Source organism: Rosa chinensis, chromosome 4 (genome assembly GCF_002994745.2).
Source record: "Rosa chinensis cultivar Old Blush chromosome 4, RchiOBHm-V2, whole genome shotgun sequence".
In the NCBI taxonomy this organism is placed as follows: domain Eukaryota; kingdom Viridiplantae; phylum Streptophyta; class Magnoliopsida; order Rosales; family Rosaceae; genus Rosa; species Rosa chinensis.
The window spans coordinates 5,279,870-5,297,610 of NC_037091.1; the positions used below are offsets into that span (position 1 = coordinate 5,279,870).

The following is a 17,741-nucleotide window of genomic DNA, read 5'->3' on the forward strand; positions in this document are numbered from 1 at the left end:
TCGTCGATGAGCTGAAGCAGAGGAAATCATCTATCTCTCCTAGAAAAGAAAAAACAACAAATATTTTTTCTTTCTTTCTTTTCACAATCCCTTCTGCTATGCATCTACTCATCACAAATCCTCCTTTGAACAAAAGTTCATATCCGGATATAAATTGAATAATACATATTAAGATCCATAAATCCCATTACCCATATCAGAATAAAGCAAGTTTATCCAATTAAGAATCAAGATTCAAATGCTTTTATATAAACAGAACCAAAAGGAGAAAATTTGACTAAAGGAAAAACCAGAATGCAAAAAGAGGCCTTCTTATGGGTATTACAAGCTACGATGTTTGGCATATCAGCTGAGTAGCTATCCACTTACCGCCGCAACCTGCCATGGCCTCTTCATCAAGTTTCTCAATGGAGAGAGTGAAACTCAAAAAATATGTTCTTTTTGTTTTGTTTTTTAACAAAAAGATAAAATACATGATAAATGTTAATGGGGTTAATGCATGTTAACATAATTGACAGGTGTCAAATTTTGATTGAAGGACAGGGAAGGAGACAGGGTTTTGGGGACAGAAGATCTCCTTCCAGCTTAATTGTATCAAAGGTAAAATAGGATTGTGTTTAAGGAAAACTGAAATTGAGAGAGAATTGAGTCGTACTTACATTGATAATAGGAGTCTCTGTATATAGAGGATTACAAGACATAGAATCAGAGTTGTACAAGGGAAGATAATCGTACAATTAATCGGATATCTATGAATATCTCTGAGAATATCTCTAACTCATAACCCTATTACAACTAGGTCAAGTAACCTAGAGTTTGGACCAGACACATATTCTGGATTTACTTGAACACTCCCCCTTGTGTCGCTTAAACGTGGCGCTCCTCTCGTTGCCTCATTAAAAACCTTGCCGAGTAACAAAAACCCTGTGGGACAAAAATAACCTCGGTCAAAGGGGAAAAAGAGCACAACACACCCTTCACGTTTCGAGACCATACATGTAAACATCTCCCCCTGATGTCTGCATCTCCCTCTAATGACTACGTTCATGGGAGTTCGGATAACTTCCGTAAACGATGCTACCAACATGTTTCTCGAAAGTGAAATTTAGGCAATGACTTAGTGAGCAAGTCTGCCACACTGTCCTTAGATTGAACTTAGTTCACTTTGATCTTGAGTCTGCTGTTGCTGATTATCCTTGGTGTTGTCTCTTTTGATGTAGCCTTACTTCATTTGTTTAAAACAAACAGCATTATCCTCGATGCTTGTAGGCTCATCTGTGGTAGACTTCAAACCACAATTGTTCGAACATGCATAATTATGGATCCAATCGATTTACATTCAGAAACCTTTTTGTGAAGAGTAATAATCTCTGCATGATTCGAAGAGGTAACGATTAAGGTCTGTTTTGTAGACCTCCAAGATATCGCGGTCTTTACCCATGGTGAACACTTAACCAGTTTAGGAAGACTTTTGTGTGGGTCAGAGAGATACCCAACATTAGCAAAACCTTGGATAGAGGACGCAGGCCAGTGTTGGTGGCTTTCCTGGTGTATGATACCCATCATCTCTCTGTAGGGATAGAACAAGCCCTTATCGATCATACATCTCAAGTACCGAAAGATATCTTTTTCACCAATCCAATGGCGTCGTGTTGGTGCAGAGCTATACCTTAGCTAACAAGTTCATTGCAAATGAGATGTCCGGTCTTGTGCATTTAGCTAAGTACAATAATGCGCCTATTGTACTTAAGGCACTCTTGCCCCTAGCACATCTTCATCATCATCCTTTGGACGAAGAGGATCCTTTTTGGGATCAAGACTATGGACGATCATGGGGGTGCTTGAAGGTTTGACATTGTCAAAATGACTAAGCATCTATCAACACGATGCTCAAGTTCCAAACTGAGATATAATCGTGTTCTCCCAAAATCCTTCATCTCAAAATCGGATTTCAAGTGTTCAGCGGTTTCCCTTAACTCTTTAAGACCTTCCAATGAAGATCATGTCCAACATGAACCGTGATGGAATCTTAAACTTGTTATAGAAACGCGTGGGCATATCCCTTCCTAATCAAGTAGTCACTTTAGTGAGCGTTTCAACCTCTTTGTAAAACGCAATCTGCAGTCTAAGGCCACTTGACTTGGGTAAATGAAATTCACCATGAACCTTCATGTATATTCTGTATATGGATCCCCATATAGATACGTAGTGACCACATTCATAAGCTGCATGTTCAGTTATTCGAAAACTACCAAACTGACAGGGTAGTGGAGTGGAATGACATCCATTACGAGAGAATATGTCTCGTCGTAGTCGATTTCAGGGCGTTTTGTGAGAAGCCTTGTGCCATAAGGCGAGATTGCCATCTCTTTTTCTCATCATGCTTTCTAACAAAGACCCATTAGTCAATAGGTTTTATGTTAGGAGGTGTTGGCATCACTGGCTCAAAAACCTTCCTCTTCGTTAGAGAATCTAACTTAACATGGATCGCATCTTTCCATTTAGGCTAAATTTCTCTGCGTTAGCATTCATTCATCAATGAAGCGTGGTTCGACATCATCAGACTCAACAAACTCATGCGCGACTGCATCATCAATTATGAATTTATTCCGAAAAAACCTGCTAGTGGAGGAAGACCTCCTAAGGATAAGAGACATAGGGCTAAAGAGAGAGCCAAAAAAGGATCCTTTGTGTATAATCCTGCATAATCTCGAATGTTATCAGTTCCGGTACGTAGACCAAATGATACAATGCAAGCAAAAGTTCCTAGATTCATGGAGATATAGAACAGCATATAAGTTATCATGCTTGCATATCCACCATTTGAGTCTCCAACAATTATTCCAATAATTACATATCCAATTTGACCTATGGACGAATACGCAAGCGTACGTTTCATGCTTGTTTGAGTAATAGCAATGAGATTCCCCAATATCATGCTAAGAATAGCTAGGATTTCCAGAAGAAGATGCCATTCGTTTGATGAGAAATAAAAAGGAATATCGACAATTCGACTATCCCACGTCTCATGTACACTAGTGTTATTTTCAAAGAGCTCTATATTATCAGGAATAGGTTCTGACTTTGAGGTGTCCCCCAACGATAACCATAACCCGGAAGATTCTCATGAGACGGATTTTGAGTCTTAATGATCAAAGGATAGGAATGTGCCAAAGTATCCTTCGAATCCACAGACCTCCCACGCATCCTAGCTGGGGCCAAGGCCTATAATGCCAGAGTACCACTTTCTTTTGCGTTGGCGCCATGCCTACCTCCATGTAGGGTGGCACTACGTCCTATTGTAGGCATGTTTGCAGTAGATTAGTATGATCTCGTCACTTTATTGGGGATCGAGATGAGACATAGTGGGGACAGGCCATGACAATTCCTGTCGTTCCGGCTGAACATCCGTGTTCTTATCTCCCTCTAACGACGGGAAGACTATCTCATCAAAGTGACAACCTTCAAATCTAGCAGTAAGGAGATCGCCTTGCAAGGGCATTAAGTAGTGGACGATTGTTGGAGTCTCAAATCCAACGTAGTTTCGCATTCGTCTATAAGGTGCTGTGGCGGCGCAATTGACACATAAATGGCACACTCAAAGATGCGTAAGTATGATACTTGTACCAGTCACTAGCTCAATACAGAGGTAGATTGAGTGGCAATGGGTCGTAAATGAATTAGCATAGCTGCATGCGATATTGCATCACCCCAAGCGGGTATTAGGAGATTGGTGTCCATTATTTCACGAGACCATTGGGTGTGTTCATGGGAATATGATGTCTAACATCAATCCCAATGCAATAGCTATCGAAAGTCTTCGATGTAAACTCTCTAGCATTGTCAATTCCAATTGACTAAATAGGATGATTTGGGGAGTGAGCCCATTGTTATATGGTATGTGCTAGGAGTGTAGTATAAGCAGCATTTACAAGTGGACAATGGCACAACATGTGATCAGAGTGTTTGCTTTTCAACCAACATCATGAGATATTTAAACGTCCGCAAGTTGGTTAAACTAGTTCACAAAATCCCTACGGATTCTATGTAAGAATAGAATGAGTATTTTGCATAGGACGGTCTCAGTCCTAACTTTCCTAAGGAACAGGCTTTGTAAAATGAACGAGAGGCTTTAGAAGCAACTAATAAGGATTTTGGTTGGGCCTGAGCGTCTGAAGCACTATTTGAAGCAAAGTTAGTGATTGCAGCATCACCCAGGGTGCCATCATCATGATGGACGCCATCCATGGCGTCATGGATTGGGACTGTGCTAGCCCTAGGCTGGTGGTGGATGGCAGCGGTCACACTTAGTCTAGAAATCAACTTTTAATTCATGCTTCATTTCATTCTAGAGAAAGGATGTCTATGTGAAGTCTTTAGTAGATGGATCATCATATCATGACTAGGATGACCTATCTTGTCGTGACAAAGCCAATATGTGTCTAAATCCAAAAGATCTTCTCTCATAATTTTATTGGATTTAATAGCTCGAATAGTGATATAAAGTCCACTAGAGAGACACATAAACTTCTCTAAGATGCGCCTTTGTTCATAATCGTTAGAGGCATTGCAAAGGAACTCATTTCCGTTCTCTTCATGCATTTTCGCATGGAATCCGTTGGCTATTCATAGGTGCAATTTGCCCTAGAAGCGTAGAGAGTTTATGTGACAGTAATCAAGGTGCCATTTGACAAGGGGAACTTGGGCAATTCAATGTCCTTGAATTAATATTGATGGCCCAGCCATCGTAGTCACAAAGTAATATGCTCATAATCAAAATGAAGTTATAATGAAAAGAACTCGAAATTTTATTCATAAGCCAACGGAGTACATCATTGTCTCTTAACCATTAGGAGAATCTAATCCAAATGCTAGCTACTGCAAAATAATGGTAATCGTTTGACTTCTTTGGGTAACTCCAAAATAAATATGACCAGGTGAGTAGAGAGATGTCGGTGGAGCAAAGCTCGCTTAAGTACCACTTATCTCAAAACTTTCCTAGACATCATACTCACTTTGGATGAACCTATGTAAAGAAAAACTAAACCAATGGCATTTACTACAAAGTATATGGAAATTTCCAATTATATCTCTTGGAAAAATAAAGACTTAAACAGAATTGACAATCTATTAATTCCAGCAAGATTTGTAGTCTTCAACCCTCCACTCTAGATCATCTTTTTGATCTTCTTGTTCCACATAGTGAGCTTCTCTTGCTTCACAATATGCTTTGTAGGCGGTGACAATTTTTTCACGAGCTCTACAAATGTGTGCCCAATGACCGGACACTCCACATCGGGAACATACATCTCTTTGCTCAGACTCCATTGATTGAGGCGCTTTGAAAGTGTCATAAGGATGGCTCTTAGTGTTGGTGGCGCCACCAACATAGCCAGAGGCGTTGCCTCCCTCTTTCTTTCCACATTGACCTCTTCAGTTCCGTGTTCGCCTATTTTGGAGGTTACCTTCCTTAGTAGAGCGATTATATAGACCAGAACGTCTAGAAGTATCCCTCAAAATAGGGTTTCGCTCTTGGAACCCTCTTTTAGGGGCACAACTATAATTGGATTCAGGAATATGCTTTGTTTCCACTGATCTTGAATTATAGTTCTTCACAAGGATGTTACCATGCTTTCAGTGACATTCATAGCTCTAATGAACTCATGAAACCTTGTGATCCATCCTGCAGTAACATTGATTCGATAGTTATTAGCAACCATCAATGCAGAGACGAGGAAGGTAGAGAGAGTCTTCTCAATCAACATCGCATCTGTGATCTCTTTACCACAGAATTCCATTAAGGATTTAATGCGAAGTGCTTTCGAGTTGTAGTCAAGAACTGACTTGAAATCACAGAAGCGGAGGCTATGCCATCTCACTTCTAGGTCAGGAAGCAGGGAGCCACGGATGTTGCTAAATCTTTCTTCGAGTGAGACCCACAGCCTTCTGGGCTCTTCTTTATTCATACACTCATACTGGAGCGAATCATCCATATGACGAGTCATTAGGATGATGACTTTTGCCTTATTTGCCTCTAAGGCTGCTCTATTTACTTCCAAAGCTTGAGCTTGCTCAACAGTTAGCACGTCCTGGCTAGGCTTGAGAATCGTATCCAGGATTCCATCGGCCTTGAAATGCTGGCGGACATCATGAACCCACCTATAATATCCAGAGCCAGTTGGTCCCAATGGAGCAAAGTCCAATTTGTTCAGGTTACTCATCTTGAAAGAGAATAAGAAAAAGGGTTAGTTTTAGAGAGGAAAAAGCTACCACGAAAACATATAAAATTTCTCAACGTAGTCGCTTCCAAGAAATTAGGAATTTCTGAGCATAATCGCTTCCAAGAAATTTAATTCCAAGAGGTATTGGATTAGATCGAAACAATGACGTAAGTGGTCGATCATAAATTATCTACAAACTCTAAGTTTAGAGATCTCAACAGGCTCCAAGCTTGGAATGAGCACGAACCCCCACAGTTCGGCTTAATTAGGTCTCCCTATGATGAAGAAAGGGGGGGGTAGAAGAAGGGAGTTTGCAAGTCCTCGAGAAAAAGAAGAGAAAAATAATAAAATCTTCAAAAATGGGAACCTTTGGTAAAACATACCTCTTAGGATTGCAGAGAGTATTTGATCCTCGTTGTAGGATTGTAGACGAGCTTCAGTCCTAGGCGAACAGACTTGTAGGATTGTAGACGAGCTTCAGTCCTAGGCAAACAGACTTGTAGGATTGTAGACAAACTTCAGTCCTAGTGTAGGCAAACCGATTTGTAGGATTGCAACGTGGTTTCGATCCTTGTTATAGGATTGCAGACTGCTATCAATCCTAGTTGCTGAAACTGACATACGAAAGGCGCGCAGGGCTGCTGCTGGCAGGTTGCTCGCTGGGCAGGCGCGGTGTGCTGCTTGCTGGCTTGCGATGTTGGGTTGCAGAGATGTGCTATTGACCCTAAGCTAGGATTGCAACTAGTTTGCAATCCTGGTCGAAGCCGGTGCTAGGTGGATGCGGTGTTGCAGGGGCATGCGAGTAGCGGCAGAGGCTTGCAGCAGGAGTAGGTGCACGGGCGCGTAGGAGAGGTGCACAGCGAATGGCAGCAAACGGGAAGAAGGATTTTTTGGGTTTTTGGCTTCTAGAAACTAGGGTTAAAGATCGTGTTGATAACGTGTTTAAGGAAACTTAAAATTGGGAGAGAATTGAGTCATACTTTCATTGATAATAAGGGCCTCTTTATATAGAGGATTACAAGACATAGAATCAGAGTTGTACAAGGGAAGATAATCGTACAATTAATCGGATATCTATGAATATCTCCGAAAATATCTCTAACTCATAACTCTATTACAACTAGGTCAAGTAACCTAGAGTTTGAGCCAGAAACATATTCTGTATTTACTTGAACAAATTGTGAATTGTTCAAAAATTGAAGGAGATCTAACTACCAATTTTAGAGATATTAATAGATAAAAAAAAAAAAAAAGAGACTTTTATTAGTTTTAGTTTTATTAGATGACGGGCATCATAGAAAAATTAAGGAGGCGTAATTAATATATTTGTTGTTTGTAAAATTAAATTAGAGATCTATTATATAGATAGGTCCAAATGTCAATTTTAAAAGTATAAATAAAAACTTCCTTTTAGTTCTCTTTAAATGGATCAGTGAGTTATGAGTATGGATGAAAGAATGGCAATACAAAGTATGCAATACACACAGTATAGTAAAATCTTGAGTTTGGCAAGTCACCACTCTCTCCCTCTTTGGCAATTTTATTTTTTTGGCAGGTCGGCAATATTTTCTTTGGCAGGTTGGCAAGTCGGCAAAGTTGTTACAGTTTTAACAACTTGGGAGGAGAGTACCTCTTGGGTCTATTTGTTATTGTGAAACGTGTTTGACCACCCTGGGGCAGTTGTAAAAGTAGAAGAAAAATATGCGTGTACATGATTGTTCGATCAGTACTTGATGTCGTGTTGTTCATGTTGTCATTGCAATATTGAAATTGATAGATGGACCTAAACAAAAGCTTTATATAGTGTTAGATATTTAAATATTTGTTTATTAAATATTTAATTTTATTTGAATGGAAATTTGCTGCACTAATATCTTGTAACTGTTCAGAAGCTGCCTACAAGATATCTGTTAAAGGAGTCTTAATGAACCAAGACAGTATTTTATTTGAAACAATGCAACTGATACCATTAAATCAGTAAACACGTTCGTTCACAAATAGAAATCTGACTCTCATAAAACAAACTTCAATTCCTTCATTCTGATAATCCATTCTTGAAATCTTTTGCATCAAAGTTTATTCGAAAATATTCAACCATATAAGACTATAAGAGAGAGTGCTGCACAATTTATGCTCGTTTGTTTTCTAGATAGTAGTGTTTCTTTCAGAAAATATCTAATCGTTGAATTTCTGAGAAGCGCTTGTCAATTACCAATTACCCTTCAACCACCAAGTGAGGCAATTTCGCTTTAAGGAAATAAAACAAAGTTCTAGTCCCGATCATTGTCATCAAAGATTTTGCTTAACTTTCTGTTATTTCCTTATACATGTTTGGTTGATATATGAGATTATAAATACAGTAATTTCTTCTATAATTTTTGTAACATATATATCAATCCATTTTCATATCTTCGGGACGACTAATAGCCAACTAAGTAGGGACGACGTTCAGCCAAAGGAATGTTTGGTCCTTCCCTCACTTCATTAAAGTTTTTCTTTTTATCAAAGAGAGAGAAAGCAATAGCATTCATTTTCAGTGCATTATCAGAATCAAACAAGAGAAAATTATAATTCTAAATAAGCTGCAATAAGTACAGGTACAACGACATATATATCGAAATATACCGTCAACGTAATTAAGATGACATATGTAAGAGGTACATTCAAATATCTCAAAAACAACCACAGCCAGAGACAAAGAAAGTGAGAAATGCAGGCAATTGTGAATAACTAGCTAGCTAGCTAGTAAAACTTCACTTATGCATGTTAACCCGAATGTTGAGTGTCTGGCTGCAGGCGGTGAGAATCAAAATGAAGATACCTATCCCGAAAGCTAAAATTCTCCAGGGATTAGAAAATTTTTCACTCTTGAGTAAAGCCAACCATGTATGCCATCTCGACCTGTAACGATCATTCACTTTTTCGCACAGCTCAACATAGTAGAACTTATTGTGCGGGATGTCCTTGTAAAGGTTGCTGAAGAACTTACAACCATCTTCATCACTCATCCAGTTACCAATTACTTTTTCCTTGCAAAGTAATTCCATATCTTCCTTCGAAGATATGAGGTTATCCATAAAGATGGCATAAGATGTTATCTCGTTTGAATAACCATGGTAGCATTGCTCAATTGCAATAAGGTTCCTGAATAATGTTTCCGATGACATTCCAACGTTTAGCTGTGGAATCTCAAGAATCCCATTCCTGAACCACCCACCCTCTTTGAATTGGATGTCCATTATGCTATCCTTTTCGATGCTTTTGAATTTAATGTTTGCCTTTGAGAGAGCGGTTGCGGTACGAATTTGATGTTGATCTGGGTCTTCATGAACAGCTTTATTGTCTCTCTTGTCTTTGTTCCCAGTGTGCACTTGATGTTCTTGAGGGTTGGATGTACCTTCTTTACCAGCTGCTTTATGCCCTGTCTCTTTTATGTTAGTTAATGGAATAACTATGGAAGCTCTTACCAGATCAAGTATGTGCAGAACATCAGCATCACAATGACACTCGTTTTCATGGAGATGCGTTTTATAGGTTGAGCAACTATGTTTCAGTGATGGTAGTATGCTAAGCGCTTTCAGGATTATAATAGAGAGGGAAGCTTCACCAGAGTACACATCACGGGAAGCTTCACCAGGGTATATATCAAGGGTAAGGCCATACAAACTGTGGATTACAAACCAAGGTAGTTGATTCTCTAGGAGCAAAATGTCATGGCATAGGAAATGAAACATACAATCCATGTTGAACACAGGGTCATCAAAGGCCCTATGTTTCGGATCATCACACTTCCGAAACAGTTGAATTAGGAAGCAACCGTCAACTATCATCATCTCGATGAAGTCTTTGGAAGAAATATGATCAAGTGGTTCTGCATAAAAATTGCGGGCTCGTTCCTCAAAGCCACCTTCATTTTTCTGATCTGAGAGCTCAGTAACTTTTGTGGTCAACTCTTCCAAAGTAATCTTCATACCTGTGAGAATTTCATTCAAATAGCTCTTCTTCACTCGTTCCGTCAGTTGGAAATCTTCCTCGCCTTTGCCTTCGTTGCCTCCCTTGCCTCCTTTACCTTCCTCCTTGCCTTGCTTTTCTCGATAATGATGAAAAGGTCCCATTGAAACAACCTCAGGTGTATATGCTTCTGGGTTTCGTCTCCGGAGCACGTTAGGAACCCTGAAGATGCTTTTCTTGCATTTCTTGCCAATATGGATAACTGTATGATCTTTAGCACTCTTATAATTTGCAGACATGAGTGTTATATATGATAAATCCCCAACTAATCAGTTTGAACTCCTGAAAAGGTTGAAACAAGTTGCAATTAATGGAGCATATAATCAAATTACCAAGAAATGAAAATCAAATGAATAAAATACAAACTGCGTGTAATGAGTATAGATACACCATACCTAGCTAGCAATGAGAAAACAAAACATTACTATAAAATGTACCTGGCTGAGGGAGGGTTGAGAGAAAACTTTGCAGTAGATCAAGAGTGGGAAGGGGAATCAATAGAAATTGATCGAGTTTGGTTTAATTTGGATTAGTATGGTTTTTGCAGCAAACCAGTTCCTTTTATAACAGGATGGATGGATCTAAAAATTCTACACTGATGAGCAAAAGTTGTTCCAAGTATTTGTCGTTTAGGTAGGCACTGAATAATTGAAAGTAAAGTTGATCAATACTTGCAATTGGAAGAGGACCGCGAAAATCGTGACTCAAAAGTCCACCTCGTTGGTAACCCAATGAGAATGAGAATAGAGGGAATTTTTCCGCTGTATGAGTATCGTTGTGTTTACCGACACATAAAGGCATCAAAATGAGTGTGGTCCCACTCTCTTGTGAGTTTTTTTTTTTTTTGGTAATGTGAGGGTCTCACTGCCATGACCTCTACTGCAACAAAACTAGACATATCTAAATTGGAGCGAAAAACACCAACCTTTATAGTCCCGAAATAAGCCACCATAACCTGCTTTCCCCAAGTCATTTTCCATGCTCCATCTGTGTTTATCTTGATCCAACCCATTAACGGAGGCTGCCAATTTACTTCAATAATCAATAATGCGAGGAGTCTTCCGTTGCCTACAATGGGCACCAAACCTCTTCAAAATACATAGGTCATGAGTGGTATTATGCATGTGACTAGTGACGATGTAACTAGAAGAACATATGTGATGACCTGAAATCAGCCTACATGCTTTCCCCACATCAATATTTTCACTGTCAAACTTGACTTTGTTCCTTGACTGCCATATAAACCAGAGTGTAAATAAAGCATGCAAGCCACAATTCTTTCAATTGTGGACTTTGACGAGCATCTAACCTACTTTGCATGACATTCAATAATGAACCATGAAGCATGCGCAATTCACATTTGTGCACAACATAAATTGTCAAATATATAGCACCTATAAATGAGCATTGAAATAACAAATGGTCCAATGACTCACTGTTAGTGCGACAAAGTACACAACTAGATAGAGTGCCAGTAGAAAGGCCAAAAAAATCGATAAAATCAGCGAAATATCGCCGAAATTATCATTTTTTTTTAACCTCCGATATTATCATTTTTTTTAACCTCCGATATTATCTCCACATACCATACTTATTTCATCCGAAATATCGAGATATATTGGACATTACAGGAAATATCGCAATTTAATGAAATTTCCACGAGTTGCTCTAATAAAAAAATTCTCAAAAATTGTAAGACAGTGGTTTCGAACCTCTCCCATCTCTGACACAAAGCCAGCACCAAGAGTTGTAAATTGTTAATTCAACTATCAATTTATAAGTTTTTCATTCACTTGACTTCACTCCAATATTTTTCAACTTACCTTTTGAAATTCTAACTCTATAATTATAAAAATTTTCAACATATTCATGTCACTCTTTCTATTTCTACTTCCTCACTCACATTCCTTTACCTCAAGTATCTATCATTTTTTTAATTTTCGAATACAAAATTAGGTGCTCAAGGTTACTAAGTATTTGCTTTTTATAATTTATTTTCATAATTAATAAAAAATATTTAGGATTTATTAAATCAAATTCAATAATTATTGTTTGTCAAATGTATACCTATTCACCCTTAATCACTACAAGTCATTATGAAATGAAGCTTGTACGTTCAATATATTCCCTATCAAATAGAGTAGATAATATAATTGAATAAACATTTCCTAAAGTTTTATTTTAAACTTCCACTTTTTTGTCCAAATTTCTTTCAATTTTCTCGATATTTCTATTTTTTGGACAGTCGATATTTCATCGATCTTCAAAATTTAATTTTAGTCTTTGATATGTATAGCCTTCATTACATCACTGAAATATGTGCGTAGTGGTCTTTAGCAACCCTATATTCATAGATTAATTTTCGGGGGCATTTGGGTGAGTGGTCATTACTCTTTGCACACAGAAATAAAAGTCTGTGTGAGAATTTTATATGGGACCCAGTCATATTTCAGATTCTCATGTGCTTTTTACATCAAATCAAAATCAGCGTGAATGCTGAAATAGTAATATAATATATTTCGATATTTTTTTTGGGTAATATTTTGAATTGGGAAAAACTCACAAACAGTACCTGAACTACGGGCCACTAATAACTTTCATACCTCAACTTCAAAAAATATCATTTTGGTACCTGGACTTTTCACCTCGACTCAAGATTCATACCTGGGAACAGTAAAACCGTTAACGGGGTTAACTTTTCAATGGTATAGTCGTCCTTTCATGTCCTCCCGCTAACCACCACAAAACCATCTCTTTTCTCCTTCACACAACCCTTCTCTATAATCCCTCCTCTCTCCTTCCTACACCCTCCTCCTCTCTCAGCCCTCCGATCATCCCCCTTTCCCCACCACCATCCCTAATAACGTCATCAGCGTCAAGGTATCGATGCTGCCGACAGGGAAGGCCGGTCTGGAGGATCTCTGTTGTCTATTCAAGAGACCAAGGCTGCGCATTTTTCCGGACTCCACCATACCCATCTCATCTGTGGGCCCACACTGGTGGAGTTTCTCATTTCTCAGAAGACCCGGATCTCTAGGTTCGATTTCTTCTTCAACAAAGCAGCTTCCGGGTACTCTGGATTGGAGTTAACGACGCTGCTCAGACCTGCCATAGCTTCCGGCAATGCGAACTTGATCTCGATCTTGATTGACGCCAAATTGCATGGAGACCTCAATCTTTGGCATCTTATCCGACCTACAGACTTTGGGAGCTAGGGCATCTTTGCTTGGAGGAGCTAGTCGACCCTCTCTGATTTCATGATTGGGTTTTGTTAATTATGCAAATTCATGATTGGGATTCTATGATTGCATATGTGTTTGATCCATTTTATGATGAATCTCAGAGCTAGAAGGAAAGGAAGGCAACTCGCCGATGAGCTAGAGGGAAGGAAAATCTTCTATCCCAGAAAGAAAAAATTACAAAAATGAATTGGGGTTGCTTGTCTAGAGGAGGCTATAGATTTTAGGGAGGCTGTCTGGGGGTTTATACTGTTGCTGTGTTGATGTACAGGTTTCATGGGTTGAGTTGCTTGAAAAGTCGAAAGGATAATGGGGCACTTTAGCCAAGAGGAATTTGGGTTTTTTTTATGCCCATGAGGATATTGCATAAGTGTCTGATGCAAGTTGTGAGTACATTGAGGTGTTGGATTTTTCTTCTGCTATGAGTTTCTGGTGTTGCAAATAGTTTGAAAATTGGGGAAGAACTAATACAAATAATGAAATAGAAACATACCCAAGAATCTAAATGAATTTTGGAACAACCATTAAAGCAAACGAATTGATGCTCATTTTCACTGAGGTATGAAGAAGAAGATGAAAAATCTGGAATTGCAAAGAGACAAGAGAGAGGTTTGGAGAAAATGAACAGTGAAAGGACAACTATACCCTTGAAAAGTTAACCCTGTTAATGGTTTTACTATTTCCAGGTATGAATCTTGGGTCGGGGTGAAAAGTCCAGGTACCAAAATGATATTTTTTAAAGTTGAAGTACGAAAGTTATTAGTGGCTCGTAGTTCAGGTACTGTTTGTGAGTTTTTCCCTTTTGAATTTACTGATTATTAGAAATTACAATTAATGGGTTATACTAATAATTAATAACTTTCTATCTTGTTTTAGTTTAATTATAATGGCCACATCACGTCTTCCATCTGTGCAAGAACATTGATCTTTGCAGCAAACATCATCCCAAAAATGCTCCACAAGATTTAACCAAACCTGAGAAAAAGATCATTATACAGAATAATTTAATTCAAAGTAGGTTAAACATGACTGACGAAATAATAATTTTTTGTTAAAATGAAAAACATAAATTTTAATCCAAGCTCCCCCTTTACCTGAGATCAAAAGCCAGCACAAAGATCATAAGCAACTAATACATCGCTCAAAGCCGAGGGTAGAGAAACTGATAGTGCCACATAAGTGATTTAAGAATTGGGAACGATCTGAAATTTGAGATATATAACAGAGATCCCAGACTGAGATCTCATAATCAAATATTGTGTGGTAGTTAATAGAGAGAAAGCAACATGAACAAATATTTCTTATTAAGAAGAAAGAGAAGTATCGCTTTCTTTCTGAATTTGTTTTCAAGAGAAAAAAGTTGAACCCAAGTTTCAGATTTCTAAGAGGAGCCATGGCGATCAACTCACCAATGATTAGATCTCTGAGTTCAAGGAAGCCTTCAGCCTCTTCGACAAGGACGGCAATGTTTGTATCACAATAAGGAGCTTGGAACTAGGACATAATCAATGAAGTGGATGACCATCGATCTTCCTGAATTCTTAAACCTCTGAGGAGGAGTTGAACGAGGCTTTTAGATTTTTTTGACAAGGATAAGAATCTTATCCGCCGGTTGTTGAGAGAAAATTGCACACAGTGAGCGTAAATGTCACCCAACATAATTTCACTCGTATTCATTTAGTGAATAGAGTTTTAATTATTTCGGGTTCGACCCATTCAAGACAGAATGTGTCTCTTAATTACAATCCCTTGTTACAGGGAAACACCCTTTGATTCCATTTATGAAGACACCAATTGTGGATGTGTGTGTGTTTGTTTGTTTTTGCGGCTGCACCCAGATATTTGGATGGGTTGCCTACGTACCCTTGGAGAGGGATCAAGCCACTCGTAGTTCAAGAATTCCAATGAGTGAATGACTCATCGGAGAGTATTGCTTTTGGAATGTGAATAGTATTTGGACTAATTTGGTGTAAGTGAACCAGGGATTCGATGTGTTTTGGATTTGTTTGGAAAGGCTGTGACGTTTTCTGGTGTTTGGCGGAATTTGACTGATGAGGTCAGGGATTCAAATTGGATGAACCAGGGAGTCATGGATTTTATTTGGAAAGGCTGTGACGTTTCTTGGTGTTTGGCAGAATTTGACTGATGAGGTCAGGGATTCGGATTGGATGAACAAGGGAGTCAGAGATTTTGTTTGGACTTGCGGTTGCATCTAGTGGGTCACTAGATTACCTACATACCCTATAAAGGGATCAAACCGTTGTAGTTCTTGGGTTTGTATTTCTGGTGTTGGAAGAATTTGACTGGAGTCAATGATTCAATTTAGGACTGGCTGAATTTTGACTGGTGGAGTCAGGGATTCTGTTTGGACTTGTGGTTGCATCTAGTGGGTGTTGCTAGATTGCCTACGTACCCATTGTGGGATCAAGCCGACCGTAATTCATAAAGAATTTGTATTTCTGAGAATTTTTGGGGTCGACGGATGTACATATATATATATATATATATATATATTTGAATCCGTCGGATGTATTTCTCTGTAGACGTCGAAATTTAATTTGGGCACCCGATGTGTTGAATTCTTGTACTGGGCCGTATGAATAGGCTTTATGTTGTCAACAAACAAACTTCATCGGACCCGAACATCGGAGTAAACTGTTTGGCAATGGGCCTCAACATTTGTGGATGGGCGAATTTAGCAAGCCTATAGGTTGGAGAGCCGTTAATTTAATATTCACACCAGTTTGAGCCCAATTTAGTCTTGCACAAGTGTGAAACTCCCAGCCCAATGAAGGCAGCCCAGTCCATAAACAAAAAGAAAAACTTGAGACTCGACAAGATTGAGAGTTTGGCGTGATCATCAGAGCCTGATTTAGAAGTCGAGTCGGAGATGGACATCAGCTATTGTAGTCCAAGACGAAGAAGAAGCTGTACCGCGGAGGCTTGTATAAATGGATTGGATCCTGTACCCCATTCTTGCATTCTGTCTCTTGCGTCTGCGATTAGGTAACAGCTTCAATCTCCATATTTTCCCTTGTTAGCTCCAATTTATTATTCGCACATTGACTGACCTTAGTCAATCTTACCCAGATCTGCTGCTGCGGTTGATTGGTCGTGTGCAGGAACGAAAGGCAGGTGCAACTCTTCTTCTGGTGATAGACTGGTACGACTCTTCTATGCACCCATAATCAATTGCTTCATTTCTGATTATCAATCGCCAGGGTTTAGTTGAAATTTAAAGCTAGAGCATCTTCTTTCTTTTAATTTTTCTTTTGACTGAGAGACGAGCACGTAGCATCATGTTTCTTGGGCTGTGATTTGTATTCAACACCGATCTGCAGCACACTTGCTTGATTACATATATTTGAAAGCTTTGACAAACTCTCATTCAATTATCAAAATTATTTGTCATTATCTGCAGGTCTTGACCACTTTTCCACAATCAACACTTAGGCTTATTTATTTGTTCACCACCGCTTGACCTTGCTGCCATAGAAATTTGATATACTCTGCTTCTCTTTTGACATGGCATGTCTCTGCATGTTTGAATAATCAAACCTGGGCCTTTGTCTTTTCTTGTTCATCACCACCGTTTGCTATATATAATTATGCAATACATGTTTAAAGCAAATTCATGTTTAAAGCCTTTTGCTTTATTGCTGCATGTTCAAGTTTGTCAATTGTCATCATCTTTCTGACCATAGCAGCTGGTCATAATTAAACTGCCACATATCTTGCTTTGATTGCCACCCTTGTGCACCACCGCTTCAAATGCGCGCAAAAGCCACTCACCCATTTTAGCTTGTCCTTTTGTCAATTAAAATCATTAATTCTAAGAACAAATAGATGAATTTGATTATGACTTTGCCTTTCAACTAACAATTGACACGAAAGCTTCTGCATATGTAGGGTCAATTGAGTCTACACCGCCAAGCTCCAGAGATCAATTTCAGTGTGGTAAGTACTGCAAAAACCAGCAGTCCTGCTAACTCACTTCCTTTATTTCTCTTCCTTTGTCTGCGACTCTGCCTTCTAACTTTCTTCTTTTATTTATTTTTTGTATGCAGGTTACAGAGGCGAAACATTAAGGGTGAGGCTTTGTATTTCTTTGCTTGGCATTTTGGATTGGTGGTTTAAGCTTTGTATTTCTTTTTGGAAGTGGTGGTGGAAAAGTTTTTATACGGTGGAAGGAGAAAAGCAAGGCAGCAAGGGAACTTTTTATGTGATGGTGCTACGTTTGGAGGAAGAGAATGTACTGCATAGGTTGTGA

General features: G+C 38.8%; 1 protein-coding gene across 1 annotated transcript; it reads right to left on the reverse strand.

Moving 5' to 3' along the window:
* Nucleotides 1-8,776: 8,776 nt before the first annotated feature.
* LOC112197547 (UPF0481 protein At3g47200) lies at nt 8,777-10,932 on the reverse strand. Its single transcript, XM_024338273.2, has 2 exons — nt 10,670-10,932; nt 8,777-10,514 (listed from the first exon to the last, which is right to left on the reverse strand). The coding sequence occupies exon 2, from the start codon at nt 10,469-10,471 to the stop codon at nt 8,975-8,977; it is 1,497 nt and encodes a 498-aa protein (XP_024194041.1). The 5' UTR covers nt 10,472-10,514; nt 10,670-10,932; the 3' UTR covers nt 8,777-8,974.
* Nucleotides 10,933-17,741: the final 6,809 nt, after the last annotated feature.

What these genes read in the sequence shown, in the direction of transcription:
- LOC112197547 (XM_024338273.2), bottom strand. Translation starts at nt 10,471, where the DNA reads ATGTCTGCAAATTATAAGAGTGCTAAAGATCATACAGTTATCCATATT.